This window comes from Balearica regulorum, chromosome 10, assembly GCF_011004875.1.
Source record: "Balearica regulorum gibbericeps isolate bBalReg1 chromosome 10, bBalReg1.pri, whole genome shotgun sequence".
Taxonomy (NCBI): Eukaryota; Metazoa; Chordata; class Aves; order Gruiformes; family Gruidae; genus Balearica; species Balearica regulorum.
Genome location: NC_046193.1, coordinates 23,878,366 through 23,893,426, shown reverse-complemented (window position 1 = coordinate 23,893,426; position 15,061 = coordinate 23,878,366). Strand labels below are relative to the sequence as shown.

General features: G+C 46.0%; 1 protein-coding gene across 2 annotated transcripts in view; it reads left to right on the top strand.

Annotated features, from left to right (window-relative positions):
• The first annotated feature begins 3,036 nt into the window (after positions 1-3,036).
• The window catches only part of RAD18 (RAD18 E3 ubiquitin protein ligase), a 57,877-nt gene continuing 45,852 nt past the window's right edge, over positions 3,037-15,061 (top strand). For both annotated transcript variants that reach the window (XM_075762514.1, XM_075762513.1), the window contains exons 1-4: positions 3,037-3,228; positions 3,770-3,851; positions 7,923-7,984; positions 9,459-9,529. In XM_075762514.1, the coding sequence (XP_075618629.1) occupies positions 3,169-3,228; positions 3,770-3,851; positions 7,923-7,984; positions 9,459-9,529 (275 nt within the window). In that variant the 5' untranslated portion in view covers positions 3,037-3,168. The remainder of the gene's footprint in view (positions 3,229-3,769; positions 3,852-7,922; positions 7,985-9,458; positions 9,530-15,061) is intronic.

Sequence of the window (15,061 nt, the reverse complement as noted above, 5' to 3'; positions counted from 1 at the left end):
CTCTTACAGATAAGGATAACTGTCCTCGCTCGGCAGGAGTCCTCGGGTTTAAATCTGCTCCCTGGGACCCGTCGTGCCCAGGCAGGGTCCATCCGAGCAGGCGGGAGCGTTTTGCCTGACCACATTCTCCGGGCAGCCCGGTACGGCTGGAGGGGGTGAGAGATTTCCCAGCGCCTCTCCCTGCGGTGGGAGAGCTGTGCAGGGAGCCTGCAGGCTGCACCCTGCGGGAAAATGCTCCCAAATAACGTTCTTCTAGCCGCCAAGGCTGGGTGGGCATCCACAGCTCTGCCGGACAGAGCAAGCTTCCACAGGCTTCTGAACAACAACTGCCCCTCCATGGGGTGAGAGCCCCTGGCTCCGTCCTTGCCGCCCCCCTCGTGTCTCTCCAGATCCCCCAGCACAGAGGCACCGGGAGCCAGAGGCGCTGCGGGATGGCTCTGCGAAATGCTGCCCGTCAGACGGAGCAGCCCCCGGCCCCGAGCTCAGCCCCTCCCTGCCGGCTAAGGGGATGACTTGGCCATGCTGCCTAACGAGGCGGATGCTCTCCAACCTCTGAGTCTACAGGATTCAGGTGAAAGCACGGGTTTTTCCAGGGCTTTTTCATGTAGTGCTTTTACCATGGAATAGCGTAAGTTGTTTTTTTATTCAGCAGCAGCCTCTGTGGAAGGCGCTTGACTATAAACTCATTGCCCTTTACTATTCATCAGTTGACCAAAGTACAAAATAAACATGTTGCTGAGTGATGAAACCCTTGTGTCCGTTCCTGGGGAGGATGAGTTAGTTGCCAACCAATAAGCTCATGTACGAAAGGGTGTGAACCTGGAATGAGCTCTGCAGAGTGTGTGACGGAAGAGAAAGAACAGAGAATTGAAAGAGAACTCTAAGAGATCGATACATTAATTTTTCACAACTGACAGAGAAAGCAGAGGAAATGGATTCCTTAGGGTGAAAAGAATGGGCACTTGAATGGCAATAAAATTATTCTGTAAATTCTAGCACTTTTGGCCAGTGTCAGAAAGTAATGAGATCCATTCAAATATATAAATTCAGAGATTCATAACGCATAAGGCCAGCAGAGACCATTATGATGGTTTGTTCTGACCTTCTCCATGTGGGTCATGGAGTACCTCTTATATGTACATATAAGAATTATTGAGTGCTGGTTCATGGAGCTTGACTTTATTTTATCCGATTCAAAAATCAGAGTAGCACAAATCAGGAGTAAGACCATGGAAATTACACTGCTACAAAACCTCATCTTGTAAGAAAAATCAGGCATGTGTGTGCACGGTTTTTGGACAACAGCACATTTGAGTCACCAGCGGCTACAAAAATGGAGTGCTTGAAACAAACCTGTGAAATGAAGGAAGCAAAGTGAGGTGTTATTGTTATGCAGGTTAACATATAAAGTAGTTAAGTATGCATTGTGTGTAAAAACCTCTGCTACAAGAAGTTTAATCCACAGGAAAATCCCTAACAGTGTGCAGTGAAATAGGAAAAATATTTTCCCTGTGAGGGTGCTGAGGCCCTGGCACAGGGTGCCCAGAGAAGCTGTGGCTGCCCCTGGCTCCCTGGCAGTGGTCAAGGCCAGGTTGGATGGGGCTTTGGGCAACCTGGGCTAGTGGAGGGTGTCCCTGCCCATGGCAGGGGTGGCACTGGATGGGCTGGGAGGTCCCTGCCCACCCAAACCAGGCTGGGATGCTGTGATGCTATGGCTGACGTCCTTCCCTTCAGTGAGTACCATGAGCACCATGCGCGATGGGCAGTACGTGAGCAGCACCGGCAGAGCCTCGGTGCACGGCTGGCTTCCGAGATTTGAACTGCACCCAGACGGCGCAATTTGTTTTGCAGTGTTTTCCTACGTGATGCTGGCCATGTGCTAAGTTCCCCCAAACTCCCAGGCAATTATTAAACCTTCTGAAACCACATCGGCAGTACTCAGCCATGGTCATCGCTACCTGCTATATTTTTGTTTTTCATCCATAAGGCTTTTAGCCTGGGTTTTGCGATGTCCCCTCTGTGGAAATCAAAGAGCCAGATCTGGCCATGCCTGGGCCAGAGGTGATGGTGCCGATGCCGTTTCCATGGCAACCCAGCACAGCCCTGTGCAGGAGGTCGTTCCCATGGCAAAGGGCTGACGTACACCTGTATGGAGAAACGTCAACAGAAAACGGGACGGATGGGGAGGCGGCAGAGCAGGTTAGCTGCCGAAGGGAGGTTAGGTAGGGGATCGTTTTTCCAAATGTCATTAACACAGTGCCTGAGATGTTTTTTTGCATGAACATCTCCTGGAAGACACAGGTGAATACTCTCACATTTTGCTCATGGGACCACTCAATGACACATCTCCTTTGTCATAAATAAACAACTTATCACAGCGGTTGAGAATTATATTGCATCTATAAGGTGTCCGTGGGAGTTCAATGAACGTGATGAATGCATAGAAATCAGTGCTGTTATTTCAGCTCCTCTGGGGTGTCTGTGTTACCAGGTAACTTCTGCAGGTGCATTACAAGGGGGAGAGGAAGGTACTGAGAATGCCCAGTACATGATGCATTTGGTGCTGAAAAATTACTGCACTTAATAGTCATCCGTAGGATTTCAAAATTTCCCAAGTAGGTGTTTAATTAAAAATGGAATCCATTGTAGCTGGGGCATGAGAAGTTTAAGGTTTGAAAGGTTACTCGGAGGCTCGGTACGCGTCCTGCCATGCCAGCGGTGCGGGCAGGGACACGGGCTCAGCCACGGCTGGCAGCGGCACCGGCCCGGCTGGTGCCCGGAGCAGGTTCCGTGTCCGCACGCCCGCGTCCTGCCCTGGCGGCCCCGGGCCCGTCGGGCGGCAGGGAGGGAGGCAGGCAGGCAGGGAGGGAGGCAGGCAGGGAGGCAGGGCGGTAGGGAGGGAGGCAGGCAGGCAGGGAGGCAGGGCGGCAGGCAGGGAGGCAGGCAGGCAGGGAGGCAGGCAGGGAGGCAGGGAGGGAGGCAGGGCGGTGCCGGTCCCCGCCGCCCGGACTACAGCTCCCGGCAGCCGTGGCGCCGCCGGAAGCGCGGCTCGGTGGCGGCGCGCAGGGCTCAGCGCGGGGGATTTGGACTCGCTGCCGGCCGGCCCCGGAGGGCGTGAGGCGAGGGCCGGGCGGGGTCGGGCGTGAGCGAGGGCCGGGCCGCGCCGCCATGGCCCTGGAGCTGCCGGTGCTCGAGCCGCCGTGGCCGCCGAACCTGTCCCCGCTGAAGGTGCGTGAGGCGCGGCCGGGCCTGCTGCCGGCGCGGCGGGCGGGAGGGCGGGTGAGCGAGATGGCGGCCGGGGTGTCAGCGGGGCTGGCCGGGGAGCGTCCCGCGGGTGGCCCGGCCTCAGGCGGAGCCGCGCCGGCACCGCGCCCCGCTCTGCACCGCGAGGTGCGCGGCTGGCGAGCGGCAGCGGGGCGGGGTGCCGCCCTCCGTGGCTCTGCTGGCGGCGGGGCGGGGGCCTGCTCCGCTCCGCTCCTCCGGGCCTCGGCGTGTCCCCGCGCGGGGCCGGGCACCGGCTGTCCGCGGCCCCGGGCTCAGTGCGGTCCAGCCGAGGGGCGGCCCGCCGCCGGTTCGGCCGTAACGCCCCGACGTGGAATCCCGCCCCGGCCTGGTGCAGGCGATTTACCTTAACCCGTGTTGTGTGAGAACGTACAGCAAAAAACGTACAGCAAAAGACTACGTGGCTGGAGGCGCGCGCTCGCCAGCGTGCTGTTCGTGTACGACGTCCCACCGCGAGCTATTCGGTGACCTCGGCTTTTCATTGCAGGCAGTGGACGACTTGTTGCGGTGCGGGATATGCTTCGATTACTTCAGCATTGCGATGATCATTCCGCAGTGTTCGCATAACTGTAAGTACGGCGTAGGAGCGCGGTCACTCCTCGCACCGAAAGGGTGGCCTGTGAATTTCTTGCTCTTGCGGGACTCATCGCGTCCTACTGCCCTGTGTACTAATGGCAGGAGAACTAACTAAGTTCATATGGGTCAACACAAAACCGTTACTTCCTTTTCATTGTAAATCTGTGCCTCCTGTCCTGTGACGAACATGTTTATGGAGAGTCAATTAATACATTGCTATTGACTTGGTGGCTGCAGTTTAAATTTAGTTGAGTTTTAATAAAAATCGCACAGAAACAGCAGTTTTAATAACAATTGCTTGAGTGAGTAGGAGCCAAGGTAAATGGGACATTTATGGCAAGTCAACAAAGGGGCGTGAGGTCGTTCTTCCATCTGTCCTGTGGTTTTGTGGAATTTAGAGTTGACGTATTTCATGTAAGTGCACCTTGCCATACCTTCCAGAGAGTACCGGGGTGGCTTGATGGGAGTGTGTCTTGGCCCCGTGACTCTTTTTAAGCCTGACTTGCTGTTCAGTTGACAGATTAAGGCAGACAGGTATGGCTGAAGAAGGGGTACTCAAAGAAATTTTGAGTGAATGGTTTGGGCTTCATACATCTTTCCCGGGAAATGCAGAACTGGAGAATGGGCCCTATGGGCTGGCAAAATCCTCTTGCACCTTAGCTGAGTGGCAGAAAACTGTTACAAATGTCCTCAAAAAAGAGTTTTCTCCTTTAGAGCTTCAGACACAAGTCATCATTAGAGTATTTATTATTTACTGGCATGTAGAGCAAAGATTACTGATCCTTTATTTCCTTTAGAAAACATGTAGGTCTTCTACTTGTGGCTTAGCCAGCAAGGACGTTTGCCTCTGAGGAGCTCTTTTGGATGAAAGCTGTGACGCAGCCAGCAGCCTTTCCCTGTGCAGTTATGGTTGTAACCTTCTGACCACGCAAACACATGTCATCTGGATTAATGCGCTTAAACACCAACTATTACTACAATTCTTCATTTAAATATTTTTCATAACATCTTGAGGGTGGATCAAGTGCAAAACTGTATGGCAGAGAGTATTAAGTGTTATGAGCTAAAATTTTCTGTGCTGCTCTGTCTGCCTCAGGCTGAAATCTGCTGGAACAGGCTAGCAAAGTGGTTTGGTGAAAGTCAGATTAGGGGAAAGTTCATTGCCTTTTCTCACGTTAAAATAAGTGCTTATAATTGTTTTGTTCAGAAACTGTAGCACTTCTTCCTTACATGAAGGAGGAGGTTGTAGTTTGGCAATTAAATTCGGTTTAGCTTGGCAAAACTCTCACCATTGAGAACAGCATGTGTATGGTGGGAGCACTGGAAATTCTCTACGGTAGCTGGTGTTACAGCCTGTCTGTGACACAGCTGGGTTCAGAGGCCCTTAACGTCAACAAGAATCTGTCTCCCTTTTTTCACAGATTACACATCGAATTTCCCCCTGTAAATTGCAGCAAGCCTAAGATTTCCTGAAGTATTTTCTACTCAGTTGTCTCTGTGTAATCTCTTCAGTCCACTGAGATTGTACAATTGGAGCAAAAAGCCGTCAGCTTCTTTGAGTAATTATTTGTGAATAGATGAAAACATTTGTGAACAGATGAAAATGAAATACATTTGCTTACAAAATTGTTTTGTTTCTCTTTTTCTTAATGATCTATTACAGGGCTTCTAGACATCTCTATAATCTGTTTCTACCTATAGCCACTTAAAATTCCTCCTCTGCTTGTTCTTGGGTGACTTGAGAGCATTCAGTAGCTCTCTTGACAGTAGTTGTTTAACTTCCGCAGCACTTTGGATTGTATCTTTAGTGACAGAAAAGATGTGCCATTCATATTTCTTTCACATAATAAAAGTGTCTGAAGACGGACATCTTCTGTAATACGGACATCTCACCAAGGGCAGAGTAAATTGTGCCCCTGAGATTTCTTAAGCTTTCAGTCCAAGATGACCAACTGAGTCTATTCAAGCCGAGGTGGTGTAAGAGGTTATCGCTGCCAGCGCCGTTTCTTGCTGCCCAGCGGGTGTGAGCGCTGGCACCGGGTTGTTAGAACGTGCTGCTCTCCTGGGGAGTCTGGGCAGCTGGAACCAGCCAGGGGCTGGTGGCTGGCCGTGGTTGAGGGTTTCTCAGCTCTGCGTTCTGCCACGTCGGGGTGCTGCCCCCCAGCAAGGGATGGAGCTGGTGCTGGGACCAGCCGCTGGCCCCAGTGAATCGGCAGCGTGCCGAAGTTGGAGCCTTTATCCCCAGCAGAGCTCGGTTGCAGTGTGGCCGTGCAGCCCTGGCCTGGGGCCAGCGTAGCTTGGAAGGTGAGCAGGGGAACTATAAGCTGTTGGAGGGAGCTCTTTCTTGTAATCCAGTATTTTCCTTTCTTTAAATTTGTATTGAAATTACTGCTGTACTTCCAGCTAAGCAGACTTCAGAATTGCTTGCTCACTTAAAAAACACCTATGGTCTTCGATGTGTGGTGTGTAAATTGTGGCATTACTGACTCTTCTCCTGCCAGGCTTGTTTTATTCCTCTTTTTTCTCACAACCTCGCTACTTCCAGTTTAAACTTGGAGACTGTTTTTTGCTGGCAGTAACTTGCACACTTCCACTCTGTCATTGCCATTAAGCATCCCGTGATGGTTGTCAGATTAAATTCATACATTAGGATTCTCCTCTGTATGCTGAAATACAGTGCTGTGGCTGAATCTTATAATGAGTTTGGTAGATGTGGTTTTACAGGCAGGTTTGGTCTGTCGGTGCAGATGGAAGTGACCATTGCGGCACCATTTAATTCTCGGTGTATGTGCCACGTACAGTAGATGGAGACTTGCTTTGTTACCCCAGGAGTGGCAGGCTGAGACCTGGGCCGTGGCTATTTCTCCCGTAGGAAGAGGAGGCGAGTGGGAGAGAAGGGACTGGGCACAGAGAATTGTGAGGCCGTTGTCTTCTGTGCATGTACCCAGAGCCAGCCCTAGGCACAGGTGTTAAGACTAAGAGTTAATGTCGTTTGCTGTCCTCAGACGTGCTCAGCTCCCCTGGCTGTGAGCAGTGATGGTTGCAATAGGTCAGTCCCATTGCTCGCTGGAGGTGACTGGTTGTGGGATGTTGGCAAGCTAGATCTATAAGCTGATTCATATCCATTCAGCTAAAGTTTATTTCTTTTTTATATGGATTCCTCCCCCCCATATCACATCTTAGCATATAATGTAATTTTGGAGTGTTTAGATGGATGTGCGGTTTTAAGTGTTGAATTAGAGCATTAATGCTCCTGCTACTTTTCAGACTCCTTCTGAGAGGATCTGAATACGTCTGCTTAGGTAGCTGTCGCTAAGTGTGCAAAGTGCTGAGACTCCGACCAGCAGTGATCCAGTAAGTGAATGTCTGTTTTGCTGGAGAGTGGTGAAACTTTTTACAGCCTGAAGTGGCTGTGAAAGCTCATAGATAAGTAGAGAAAGTAGAATAATTTCAGGAATTTACTGCAACAAAATGAAGCTTACACCATATTTCTCCAGTCTGTTGACACATCCTGTGATGGTGATACGACTTGCTTTTCCTGGGAAACATTTATGCCATCTCTCAGTGTTCCGGTGCTGTTTCCCATCCTTTTTAGCCTTTCCTCTCAACAACAGCTTGGTATTGTTTTGGAAAGGAGAAGAAACAGCTGGGAAAAAGAGAGGATAGAGAGTTTGTCTGGGGCTCTGCAGGAAGATGAATGTGATCCAACATTAGTCGTGTAAAAAAAAATAAAAAATAAAGTGGTGATGGAGGAGTAAGCAGTGCAGACACTGCTTTTAGTGATGGTAGCAGACTAAAGTTTCCTTGTCTTGTGTTAAAGAAACAAAAGTAAACATCTGCTTTTGACAGAGGGACTGAGATTAAATGTTGAAAGATACTTGCATAAAATATGTATTTTTTGCTACAATGGTAATCTTAATTCTGTGGAAACATGGTGCATTTTCAATATTGGTGTATCATGGAATAGTTTGCATATATTGTACAAAAAGAAAATATACTAGTAAGGATGCTGAACTGCATTTGGAAGAACGCCTGTTTACAAACTATGTATTTCCTTTCTCCAGATTGTTCCCTTTGTATACGCAAGTTTTTGTCCTACAAAACTCAGTGTCCGGCATGCTGTGTGGTAAGTGGTTTAGTTTTCCTCAGCTTGTTTTTTATTTATTTTTTGGCAAATCTCTGGAGCTTTTCCCTTTGGACTATGCTAGGTAATTAATCATGGCCAAGTCTTACCACCTTTCCTTTAGGTGAGCAGCTCTGTGGGCAACGTGTGGTGCTTTTCGAAGTGGAATTCTCCTGTTTCAGAGCTACTCGTCTGCCAACATAGGCAGAAGTAGATGGAACATCAAACCCGGGTTTTGGCTCACATCTGTGTATACAATCTGTCGTGAAACATTTAATGTTGTCTCCTAATTTGTTAAAATACACTGTCATTTCAAATATGAGTGCTGAAATTGAAGCACTTAAATTTTCTGTGATTGAGTGGCCTTAGTCCATCTTTTGAGGACGTTAGAAGTGTCTACAGAGCACCTAGACCTAAACCTCACTGACTTGGCTGTGTAGCCTTTCCGGGGATGAGAGGACTATGTTATGCACCAGGGAGAGGAGGTATTTGCCATGAGAATTAGGTTAAATGTGAAAAGCACTAGAGGCAGGTTCAGCCTGCTCTGCAGGTGGGTGATTATTATGATCTGACTTGAAGGCCTTTTTTGATTAAAGAACACAGAATGCAATTTATTCTAGGCCTTAATCTAACTTTTCATCTTAAGCCAATTGGACTTTATTGAACTCCTAAAAATGGTAGGCTGCCTAAAAACAATGAATGGCGCTTCAGGAATATTGGCAAAATAGAAGTAATTTTCTTCTGTATTTCTAAAGCATGAACCAGACTCAACTTTTCAAGTCTGGAAAACAGATCTATTTGTAGCTTTGCCAGTTTTTAAACACTCAAAAAGTGCAGGCTATTTGATGGAGTATATTTTACTACCACCTTGAAAATCACAGGTATCAATATGAGCAAGATTAATAAAAGCTTTGTAAAAAAAAAAAAAAAAAAAAAAAAAAGAAGAGCAGAGACAGACAGCCGGAGAGATAAAATCAGAAATCGTTTAAAAAGAATTAATTGAATGCACAAAGCCATATCATAATTCATATTTTTCATTTCATAATCAGAAGATTAACACTTCCCTTCATCGGTTTTCATGCCTTGTTTTTCAAGGTTCTTATCACATTCATGGGATCCTTGGTTTGGTTTTCAAAATAATTAGAACTGGGCTACAACAAAGCATTGTTGGAGACTGGGTACACTGGATTTTGTTGCTTTAACTTTATGCTTCATTTTTACCTATTACCTGTCATTTTCCAGACTTAAGTTCTCAGGCAGCTATTTTCGTTTGAGATATTTTTCAGGAAATAAATGTTAACACGTTATGCATCTGCATTCACATAGCAATTTAGCGGGGGGGGGGGGTAGTTGAGGCATTGATCCAAGAAACAAATTATTGATCACTTCAACATTTTCTAGGTACTTGTTGTTTTCACTGCATTTGAATGTCTGTTGTTTTTTTTTTTCCCTTTTCTTTCTTTCTTTTTTTTAATAGGCTGTCTCAGAATCTGACCTGAAAAATAACCGGACATTAGATGAACTAGTGAAGAGCTTTAATTCTGCAAGGTATTCTGTAATTTTATGACTACTCTTTCTGGTTTGGCAGCTGGAAAGGCGGGTGTGACTTACGTTGTGTGACCAAACTAGGGGTCCTTGTAGAGGAGCAGGGTGAGGAGCAGTGTGAGGACTGAGTGAAAAAATTGTGGTATCGCAGAAGTGTTGTCAAAGATGAATGTTTATGCTTTTGGAAGAATCCTACAGGTTTTTTTGGCTGAAGGTTACTGTCCACTCAGGTGATATGTGGAGGTTGTGTAAGCTTATTCTGGTTTTGCTTCTGGTTAGCTGCTGTGCAGGTTAGAGTCTCTTCCAATATGTAGGAAGTCAAGCAGAAGTGTCAGGATTCTACAGGGAAAATAATGGTAATAAAGATTTTCTTCTAAGATCTTTTCTATGTGTGCAGGGGAAATTCTGAACAGAAAGACTTTGTCCAGTGGTAATGGTCAACTTGCAAGAGAATTCTCTTGGTGAAGTCATTAGATGGGAAAAATGTAGGTATTGAGGGGCTGCAAATATGAGTTTTCCTGGATAAGAGTAGTAGTGGAGTGTTGTGCTTTCACCTAGATTTCTTACTGACTTTTTGGTTTTAATATTTTTTTCTTTGATCTCCTCACCCCTGTGAAAGACAGGAACAACAGAATAAGCATGACTTGGTAAACACTTACCACAGTAGATATATGAGACTTCTTGTATTATCTTTCTGTTTTCTTTTGATTTGAACTAGTTCAGTGATTTCTAGGTATTTTGTAGGTATTCCAATGTCTCTAGGAGACAAATACACTATCATCTTTTTCTCTGAAATGAAGTTGGAGCTTGAAGTCAATGAGAAACTTGGCTTCATAAGTGCTAGGAAGCATAGTTCAGTTTATGGCTTTGTCTCTTGAGAGAGTTTCTCTGTGATGAAGATCTAATCTTCAGCATGTCTGCTGTTAGATTGAACTGATTATTTGAAGAATTGAAATTCTACAGTTCCATTATTATAGCTTGAACTCTGTCTTTGGTGTTTCCTAGTGATAAATGGATTACTTTTTTTTTTTTTTTTTTTTTGGTAATGCCTAATTTTGTAGAGAACAAGTAGTGCTGACCTGGATCCATTATGATATTGAATCTTAAATGTTAATTTTTGGACTACTTTAATGGATCAGTATAAATTTTGCCAGTCAGAATAGTTTAATAATTTTTCCTTTTGTGACTTGGAGTTCAATCAATTTCTCAACATAAAGTCAGATCAATAAGACAAAAAATGTAGTCCCCTGCTCTGCACCAGCCAGGGGGTGCAGTGGGAGGGAGCCAGTGCAGGATTCTTTCTGGATCTGATAAGAACGGCCCAACAACAAATGGCTTGCTAAGATAACTGCTTTAATAAGACAGACTCGTAAGAGGAATATAGATATTGAATAAATCCGAAGCATATCGGTTCAGATGCTGGGCACACCGTGTTCGTGCTTCTCTCAGCCTGGGATTGCATTTGCTCTGCAGTTGGCCCTGAGTTCGAGGGGAACGTTACTTGCTTGGAGAGTGTTATGTGATACAAGTATTGTGAAATCATAAGAGCATTGTTGGTTTCTGCGCTGGCGATGTTGGTACAGGACAAATCTTCTCTCTCCTCACCTCCTTCCCCATCTGCTTTGTTTCCTTTTGGCCCTCCCCAAAACAAATCCCAAGACCAGGCGTTGATTTTTGAAATGTGCTGAGCTCTTCAAGTCCATCCTGACTTGACTTAGAGCCTCAGGTAGTTTAGCGCTTATGAAAATTAGGCCTTAAATCTTTTCAGTATTTCACAAAATGCAAACACATTTCTTAAGTCAGGCCTGTAGGGAAAGAAAATGTTAATGTTGGTAGTACTTAGCAAAGTGAAAGCTGCACTCCAAGGTCAGTGTGTGCATGGAATGGAAATCATTGTAAATAGACCTGAGTGCTGATCCCATTTATATGTCTGCTCAACATTTAGCTGGTGCACAAGTGTTTGCAGAATTAGGGCCTTTGTGAGCATTTGTGCTCGGTGAGCGTCGTCTTGGGAGTCCTGCTTTCTCCCTGTAGAAGTGGTGGACTCTGTTTCCCAGTAAAAGTGAAGATGTGTCATTCATTATGGCTCATTAGCATTATATTCTGTGTGAAAAGGTAGAGGAGCTTGAGGAGCCTTTAATAGGTGTGAATTCACGTTGCCTGCCCTGGTGTTCAGGTGCACACAAAGACCCTGAGCAGCGAGTGAGTAAGGGAGTGCATTGCTCTGATCCGCTACGCCACAGGCTGCTGTCAGGGCGAGAGCAACCCTTGCTCAGCTTGCTCGCTGCTGCTTGTGCTGTGCTTGGCGGGCAGAATTCATCACTGACCAGGCCAGGAGAGCTGTGTGTGCCATCTTTCCTTTATGAACAATATTTATATCAGTTGCAGTGAGGCTAGTGTCTTCAAAAATAATGCGTAAAGTTTTGGGGTTCGCTTCCAATCCCAGACTGGTTTGGGTTGGAAGGGACCTTAAAGCCCATCTAGTTCCACCCCTCCTGCCATGGGCAGGGACACTCTCCGCTAGCCCAGGGTGCCCAAAGCCCCATCCAACCTGGCCTTGTTTTGACATTAATTTCATTGTCCTCTAATAAAGAGATTTTTTTGGTGAAAACGGTCAGTTTCTGCATCACCTAGTTAGAAAATTCAGTAACAGAAATTAGAAATATACTTGCATAAGTAGAAAACTAGTCCTTACTGAAAATGATCTGTGCTTTTTTTCATACATAGGGAAGAAAAATACATTTTTGCTTTCAAGTTTATATCTTACTTTCCTAATCAGGGTTACTTGACAGCTAGTGAGTCAGAGGAATAAACACATCCACTCCGAGTGCTTGAGAGAGCAGGTACTGTCATTTCTAATACACTGATTAAACTTCCAGGAGGAGCGCAGAAGGAATTTCAAGGAGAGAAACTGTCCTTTAGTACAGTTAGCACTGTCCTGTGTGAGCTGTTCCTAGGAAGATTCACAAGCCCATCTCTTGCCCGGAATTTATTTCTGTGGAAGCACTAGATTTCCCACCTACTTTCTCTGCTTCATAGCTGCTTCGGCAAGGGAGAAGTAAATGGACCATAAAATGGGAACCAGGATCTTGATGGAGGACAACACTGAATTTTTTTTTTTTTTTTTGCGGGTCTTGCAGATCTGAAGAAAAAAAAAAATCCCAAGATGTTTATGCTGTTGTTAAAGCATGCCTGGCAGAGAGTATGCTGAATACAGCGCATTAAGATGACAGTCTGTTTTTAGTAAAACTAAGAGGTGTAACTCCCCGTCCTAACCCTCACCAGCGATGAAAGTGGATGGGTCTCAGGGGAGGATTTGGGTGGTGGCTATAACAGCGCAGATTAGGACTCACTAGCATCTTGTTGATTGATCTTTCAGCATTTAATGGGCTGTGCTCCTCAGCTGAGGTTTGTTAGCTGTGACACGTTTACTGCTTGTGTGCCAGGAAGGTAAAACTGTATCTGCTAAAACCTTTCAGAACTGATAGTAGTCTGAGTTCAGTTTGTAAGAGTATAATAGATAAAGTTAAAAGCTGCATGCAAAACGCAGAGCTGCTTGAAAATGGTGTTGTCCTGAGGTTTACCACGAGAATCAGTCGGTTTGCGGGTGAGCTGGGCAGGAGGTAGTGGGTAGCTGGTAGTGGACAGTAGAGGCTGGACTTCTCCATCAACGGCATGCTTTCTCTCGACTCCACTGTCCATCTCTGAATGATGGATGAGTCTTCCAGTCTAGTCGTGCTTGTCCGGATCACTGCAGTAACAACTATCAGAATTTCTGTGAATAATGAGGAATTTGAGTAATTAGCTCTGGCGTTGAGGGAGGGGAATGGCAGCTGATAAAGGTGCTGTTGGAGAGCCCTGGGCAGTGCGAGGAGTGCCCACAGTGCTCCTTGGCTCTTCCATCCCTGGGGTGCCAGGGTTTGGGGTGCTGGGGCTTGGGGCGCAGGTCCGGCAGGGCCACTAGATGTCATTGCACGGCCGGCGAAGCTGGTCAGCATGCCCAAAATACCGCCGTCGGGGGAGAAACAGCCTGGGACTTTGCTCTCCTCTTTTGAATTTTTCTACTAGCATTTTCTGTGTTTTCCCACCAAAAAGTATACAGATATTTCACGTATGTTTTGGCAAACAAGTTTTCATATTCTCATCCTAGTCTTCTTTCCATTGATTATGTGCCAAAATCAGATCCCTTCGGAAAGTCTATCCATAAGTCTTTATCACTCAATATGAGGAAAACCTCTGTGTGTTTATTTGTAAACCAATGGTTTAATTACAGCAACTTTTATTATCAAGTTATTGTTAGGATAGATTTTGTATTATTTTTTTCCCAGTCTCTTTCTCTCTCTTGGTTTTATACCAGATCATATTTTATTGAGTTCAGAAGCCTATCCTTTCGTACAGGACACATTGCCAAAATGCCGCACTTTGCACTCTGAGCCTTTTGCTGGGTGTCTGCCACCTGCTTCTGCTGGCCACGGAGCTGCCTTCCTCCCTCCAGCCTTCGTCGGAATGGCCTCCCTGGGGTCTGCAGCCGACTCGGGTCCGGGCCCACCTCCAGCCAGGAGCTGTGGCCTTCCCGAGGGACGGATCAGACCGCTAAAGTCTCTGCTTCGCAGAATTCGAGGTACTATAGCTGTACTATTATGATATTTCCTGAGAAGGAAATGTTGAGAAAAAGACACGTGAATCGCTCTGAAGCCTGGTGAAAAGATAAACTGATGGGATGTTTGAATTTCAGAGGAGCGTTGTCAGCTAGCGTGAACACATTGGGAAATACATTTTAGCTAGTGAATGCATGTTAGGAAAAATAAACAGACGTAGTTGGTGGTTACAAATAGTGGAATGTGTTACTTTGGCAAGAGGAGGAGCTCTCAAAAGCAATAGAAAATACATGGGAAAGATGAGGGAGATGAGTTGTGTTCTCTAGATGAAGGCAATGAATGTAGGCAGCTGGCTAATTGTTCAGATATTTTTGCCTTTTGGGGCTGTATTGTTCTTTATTTTATGGGGAGACTAAACTGTGATGTGATGCTGAATGATTGTGTTTACGGCTCCATTTTGTGTTATCTGAACCATGCAGAATTTAGCTTGCTATAGCATAGGATGCCGGGCTTTTGTGTAAAAATGGTCGCTTAACAGCCAAAAGAAAACTGTGATAAGAGGTGTGTTGACTTTGATTAGCTACGTTAATGGTAGGCTGCCTCTATGAAAACCTGGGGGAGTCTGAAAAAATAGATGGGTTTTGCATGACCAAAAGATAAATACCTCGTTTGAAAAAGGGAGGGGGAAAAAAAAAACCTCAAACAAACAGTGCATAATTGGTAGAACACCCAGCTGCATCCTTTTGAGGATTAAACTTTGCCTGAGTATGTTAGGAATAAAAGGCAACTAATTTGTTTGCTTTGGAACCTGATTGTAGAATATAACCATCTGTGATGTGACAAGTCTCTGAGGTGATAGTTTGAAGTTGAAGAATACCGTGCATTTATCTGCAGTAAATTGAGATACTTTGTCTGCCAATTATTGCTGCTGATGGCG